The following is a 6,826-nucleotide window of genomic DNA, read 5'->3' as shown; positions in this document are numbered from 1 at the left end:
TGATCATAGTTTCAAATCATCATTAAAGAAAGCTATGAAATAACTCTTCAAACACGTGTGACAATAGGATCATAATTGTTTCTGGCTCGGGAACGAGCGTCAATGGTGTGCTGCCAACATAAAAATGTGAGCAGTTTTCCAGCGAGAGAACAAAGCACATACCAACTGTTCTTGATATACTTCCATCGGTAATTATTATAAAAATACCATGAGCTTTGCATGAAACCAGGTTGAATATAAAATTCCACTTCGGTGACCTCAAAATTGGCTTTGCATGAACCAAAACAAACGCTAGAAAAAACCTAGAAGGGGTTGGTTTGATCTTTGGGTAGATATTTTGGTTATCCATCCTTTTCATCACATTAATATATTTTCTTCCAAAAAAAAGAAAAGAAAAAACCCACCAGCTAGATTGATGAGACTAGATTTCACAAGATATGGGTACTATCATTTTCTTCCCACCATTTTTGTAGTCCTTATTTAACCTAATCTTTTGTCTGCTTAGAGAACAGGAAACTGTATAACATGGGACAATAAATAGGCTTGAATTCCACTTCTTTTTTTGTTCTTTTTAAGCAGGATTTATCAGACATAGATTAGAAAGAAAGATCATTCATAACTCTGGTCTATCTGATAGTTGGAAGACACGGTGAAAACTGAAGAGTTTCACATTTGGGCCCTGTTTTATCACTTTTGAGCTGCTCCCCTAAGGTGTTTATTTCATAGCTGTAAAGTTGTAAGAAAATATGAAGAATTGGCTCTTTGGGTCCATTGATACATTTATACACGCTTTTTTATGACAGCAGGTAAAAGATCTTGAGCCGTCTTTTTTCAACTTTTCTGGTTTTTTATTTCATAGGACTACCTTTCAAACATTAAATTATGGGAAGAATCTTTAAACAGATTCATGAAATTAAAGGTGAAAATCTTTTGCCAAACTTTTAAATTAAGGGATTGGTTCTTTGGAGTGTAGCAGATGATTAGCAAAAGTTTTAAACAAAAGCTTTTCTCATCATTTTTTGTTAAGCTATGGTTTCCAAATGTTCCCTGAAAACTTTTAACATGTCAGAAAATGTGACAATTCCGACCAAACTACAATCATCTTCTATAACCCAAACATAGTTAACTCTATGAGAAATGGCTTGGATCATCACTGCAACTAATGAACTCTTGGGATGGCACACAATTGCCTCAGCTCTTCTCACCATCCTGGCTGAATAACTCATTGACCTACTATATCTTCCGGATCTTGGCAATGGTGAGGCTGCCATGGATTCTTCATCAGATGACGATGATGAGAATCCACCATATGACATTGACATACTGAAATGTTCAAGCATTCCATTCAAGTTTCTCTCCTTCAACCTTGATGAAACGACCCGAACAAGGTCTTCCGGTGGACCTCCGCAGTCGATGTAGGCCATTAGATCCCCGGAGGACAAGGTCTTGACGGCTGCTGCCACCGTCTCGTCGCAGCAGGCCAAGGTGAAGGGAGAAATTTCTCCAATCAAACAGCCTTCACTGTCAACCACAGCCACTGAAGTTTGGTCCACAAGGGTTCGAGAAATGGCTCCTATGGCTGCAGAAGCAGGGGAGTGGTACTCAATGGTGAGGATTTCAGAGCTGATGATGCCAAGAGTGTCGATGGAGAAAGCAGGGACAGGTGAAAAGAGGCCAATTGAGCTGAGTAGGAATCTAATCACATCTTCTTGAGTTAACCAGCAGAATTCACGGCCTTTGTGGACAGTGACCGTCGGTGATGGCTTCTGGTGCTGTTTTCTCTTGTTGCTGAGCTTGGTTTTGATTGGCACCACAAGGTTTTGAGCTCCTTCAAGTATAAGATCTATTGCTTCTAACAAGCTGAAAACAAAAAGAGAAATAATTATGATTAATCACTTGAAATGAATTGGATTCCATCAATTGACAGCCCCAAAGATAAAACAAAAACTGGGAAAACGTAAAAAAAAGAAAAAGAAAAAAGAAAAAAAACCCATATAGCCATAAACATTGAAAGAAGTGAAGAAAATCCAGAAACAAGAAGAATCGAAACATGTCAATTATCAGTACCTGCAAGACGGTTCCACATGCAAAACAAGGCCAGGAATCTTAGGTAAAAGCACTGAAACAGGTTCCTTCAAAGCAACAGAAGGTGACACCAAGTTTTCATCTTTGCAAAGATAACAAATCACATCCACCATACAAACTTTGCCTACACATCTACAATCATCATCATCATAATTGTCGCAAAAACCAGCAGCCGACTCAAACCCTGAACTGGTTTTAGCCTTATGATCGCAACTCCACACACTAACGAAGTTATCATCCGAGGTTTTCAAGACCTCAAGAGCCTCAGCAATGGTGGATGTTACAGAAAGTGACCTCAGCGCTGGCTTGCCAAGACACAAGTCAGACAACTCATGTGACAATAACCTCACTGCCATGCAAAAGAATACTACGGAAAATTGAGTGACTAAAAGAGAGGAAGAAAGGGCTTCTTTCTTCTTCTTTTTTCTGAATTTTGTTTCTTGATTTCTTGAGGATGGATGCAGATACTGGTGAGGGTTAGGGGTATATATAAGAGAGGGGGGGAGGGGGAATTTGTTTGGAAAATGAAGGGAAAGAGGGGAGGTACGGTATAAAGTACAAAATTAAGGGCAAAAACAATGTAGGGTCCATTAAGCTTGTCTTATAATATGAATAAAAATGAATAATTGAGATTACAGAGTTGAACAGAGAAAAAGAATAATTGAGGTTACAGATCAGTTGTCAAGTTGTAATTCGGTCAAGCCATCGGTGCCTGAGTTTATAGTTTTATATTTACAGTAAAGAGTTGTGTTTACTTTATAATCTTCCACCATGTTTGCTATCGTATTTTTATGTAAATTATTTTTTTCTTTTCAAAATAATTAAATAATTAAATTTAAATGTAAATATTTATAATTATACTGTAAGGTATTCGGTTAATCATCGTAATTAATAAATCTCGTTAAGTGTAATTAAAACATCAAATTATAATTTTAATTTTAAAAGGTTAAAACTAAAGTAATTATAAAATAACTTTCCAAACACTCATATAATTTTCAAACATTTAAATCTAATTTTTTTATAAAATTTATATTAGAAGCATAGTCCCATATGAATAATAAAAACAAAATTATTCGTAAGAAGTTATATTATAATAATTAATATTTTTTAATTTAAATTATATAATGGTTGTAAGACCCAAATTTTACCCGAGACCCAATAAAACCAAACTCGAATTAAACCTATTTATTATCCAGATTACAAGCCCAAACCCAATTTTGGCCCAACCTAATCCAACCCAAACACAAAAAAAATAAATAAATAAATAAAAACCTTGGCCACCTACTCCACCACCTTTGTTGGCCACTCACCTTGGCCACCAACTCCACCACCCTTGGCCACCTAAACCACCCCAACCACTCCACTTGTAAAATTTGGCTATAAAAGCCATTCAAGACTTTGTTTTAGGTTTTTTTGGTTTTTTGGAGAAGGATTGTTCTTTGTTTTGGAGGAGGTTTTTTTTATTTTTTGGAGGTGTTTTTTTTTTGTTTTTTGGAAAGAAGGTTATTTTTGTTTCTTGGAAAGGCTAGTTTTTGGAGATTAATCAAAGATCAAAGCAAAAGAGGTTTCTTTTGTCTATTCTTATCTTTAGTTCTTTGTTTGTTTGTTGTTTTTCTTTCAATTTTATTTTGTTTTTTTTATACGAAAGTAAGAATAAAAGTAAGAAGCTTACCCATATTTTCATTACCAAAAAAGTGTTTTTTTGAGGTCCAAATTGCAGCATGGTGGCGTGATGATGGCATGCCCGTGGGGATCCATGATCGAAACAAAGTTCGGACCAACGGCCGGATTTAGAAAAGAGGAGAAAGAGAGTTGAGAACTTTGTTTTATTATTTTATTATTTTTACAATTATTTATATTATTATTATTTCTCATGTATATATTATTATTTATATTATTATTATATTATATATGCCTCTCCATATTTATTTATATTATTACTATCATTATTGTTACTTTTATTATTTTTATTTCTAACTACTATTATTATATATATATGTATTATTGTTTGTATTATTATTATTATTATCACCCTATTGTTATTACTTTACTTTTGTATTCTAATATATTATTAATATTACTCATATTTTCATTATTTTTGCTATCACTATTACTATTATATATTAGTGTATATTTTTATGTATATATATATATTTATATATAGTATTGTTTTTATTACTTTAATTTAATATTTTTATTATATTTGCTTTTTGTATTTCTATATTTATTATTATATAGTAGTGTGTATTTCTATTATATACATATATATATATTTATATATAGTATTATTGTTTACTTTACTTTAATATTATTCTTATTATCATTATATCCAACCCAATAATAATTCTTTCATAAAGTAATATTCCGTATTTGGTAATTCGAGACAATCGTGCCCTAAGTTATTGGGTTTCGATTTTCTCCTTTAACCTAAATAACGGAATACTTTTTAAATCGCGACATGAGTTTTGAAAATGCTTATTCTGGAGATACGAGGTGTTGTGCCCTAACTTACTGGGTATGGCATTTTGTTACCTCGAAATAAGATTTTTGCAAGTAAAGGCAATATTCGGTGTTTGGGAATTCGAGGAAACGTGCCTAACTTACTCGGGTTTCGATTTTCCTCGCTCACCTTAACTAACTGAATAACCTTTTGAAATACACTAATTTTTATATAAAAGGCAAGCTCGTTCTCGAAAATTCAAGATGTCGTGTCCTAACTTATTGGATGTGACGTTTTATATTGTGAGACGGAAGGTCCTTAACATTTGAGCATTTTCTTTACAAAGAGGGATCGATTTTAAATTCTTTCAAGTTTCAAATTTTCGACACTAAGACACTAATTAATCAACTAGGTACCAATTTTGGGCGATCGAGGGTGCTAATCCTTCCTCGTATGTAATCGACTCCGAACTCATTTTCGATTTTCAGAGACCAAAATTATCGTTTTAGTAAATCTTAACTTTTATTAAAATGATTAACTTAAGGTGATCCGATCACACCTAAAAAGATTGGTGGCGACTCTTGTTTTCATTTTTTTTTTCTCCAAGTCGATACTCGTTTTTTTCAAAAAAATGGTTACGACAGCTTGGCGACTCCACTGGGGAGTTTTATAAGAGAGTCAAGCCACAAGTTGATTAACTTTTGTCTTTTTCAAAATTGAGAATTTGGTTTTGATATACGATCACTTTATTGTATTTCACCCGTTTTCGATTGTTTTCATCATTTTATTCCTATTTTCTTCAATTGTTTCAAGTTTTTATGCATATATCTTCTCGCATTGCATTGCATGATGTTGTGGTCACACCCTTAAGTGGGAGTGAGAAACTACGCCTTCGTGAGGTTTTCACCTCCGCGGTGATAGTGGATCACTTTGAATACATCCGCATTCTATGGTTTCGTGAGATTTTCATCTCCGTAGCCATAGGGAAATGTATTCTCCTGAATTGAACTCGATTCAAATGAGCCTATAATGGGTGAGGATCGAGGAATCTGCTGGTTCAGTACCCTTACTCTAGAACCAAACCACATATAGAGAGACCTAGAGCCCACCCTAGGTAGAGCCACTCCAACCCCTAGTGGTCATCCGAATTGCTTTATTTGTTATTTATTTATCCTGCACTAACGTGTTTTATTTTTGTTTCGTTTATAATTGCATTACATTACATCATCCTAGGAAGGAGGTGTTGATTCATATTTGATTGCTAAATAGAACAGTTTGTTATAAGAAAACGAATTTTTTGATAAAGTGGATTATAATACGGTTGTCTAAATATGATCCAAGTGAACAGATGAAAGAAGACTGATAGCTCGTGAAGAAATACAAGACTTCGCTTCATTGCCTGAAGACAGAAACTGACAAAGATTATTCGAGAGCCGTCACATCTTGACCTTCTTAAAGGAGTTGACAAGTATCACAGTAATAAGTGAGCAACGAGTCGCAGCCTGGATCGAGCAAAAAAGGAGTTAATATAGACATCTCTTGGAGAATTAAACGACTCGACCACAAGATCCGGATATGAAGAGGAAGATAGGTGTCTTCACTTGGAATACAAGAGAAAAGCCATATATGTAGTCCGTTTTATGTAAAAGAATTTGCTTTCTAGAAAAGTTGTTCTAATGAATTAAATTTAGAATCAATGCCTTCCTTTTTTTTTGCGTTCATGCATTTGCATTACATTACATCAAAGAAAAGAATGTGTTGATTCGAAATTCAATTCCTAAATAGAATAGTTTGTCATAAGGAAACGAATTTCTTGATAAAGTAGATTATAGTGCGATCGCCTGAATATAGTCCAAGTAAACACGATGAGAGAAAGCTGGTAGTTCACGGAGGAATACATGATGTAATTGCCAGAGATTCAAGCCAACAAAGGCATGACGAGAGAAAGCTGGAAGTCCACGAAGGAATACATGACTTGATTTAATTGCCAACGAAGATTATTCAAGAGCCGGCACTTTTGATGAATATCATGGAGATAAGTGAGCAAGAGATCGAGGCTCAGATTAAGCAGCAAGGAACTAGTAAAGGCATCTTTTAGAGAATTTATAGGATTCGACCATGAAGAAAAGATCAGCGTTTACTTGGGATATGAAGGGCAATATCGCATACGTAATATATTTTCATGTAAAGAAATATGTTTTTTAGAAAAGTTATTCTAATGGAATTGAATTCAAGATCAACATCTTCCTTTCTTTTGCATTCATTCCATACATTTGCATTATATTGCAACATTTGCATTAA

The 6,826-nt window shown here is 34.2% G+C and overlaps 1 protein-coding gene across 1 annotated transcript; it reads right to left on the bottom strand.

The window, feature by feature from the left end:
- Positions 1-990: 990 nt before the first annotated feature.
- Positions 991-2,583, bottom strand: LOC108480241 (CBS domain-containing protein CBSX5-like). Its single transcript, XM_017783155.2, has 2 exons — positions 2,068-2,583; positions 991-1,860 (listed from the first exon to the last, which is right to left on the bottom strand). Exons 1-2 carry the CDS (start codon positions 2,439-2,441, stop codon positions 1,023-1,025), a joined length of 1,212 nt encoding a protein of 403 aa, XP_017638644.1. The 5' UTR covers positions 2,442-2,583; the 3' UTR covers positions 991-1,022.
- Positions 2,584-6,826: the final 4,243 nt, after the last annotated feature.

Source organism: Gossypium arboreum, chromosome 1 (assembly GCF_025698485.1).
Source record: "Gossypium arboreum isolate Shixiya-1 chromosome 1, ASM2569848v2, whole genome shotgun sequence".
Taxonomy (NCBI): Eukaryota; Viridiplantae; Streptophyta; class Magnoliopsida; order Malvales; family Malvaceae; genus Gossypium; species Gossypium arboreum.
The sequence above is the reverse complement of the archived record's forward strand: the minus strand, read 5'-3'. Positions and strand labels throughout refer to the sequence as shown.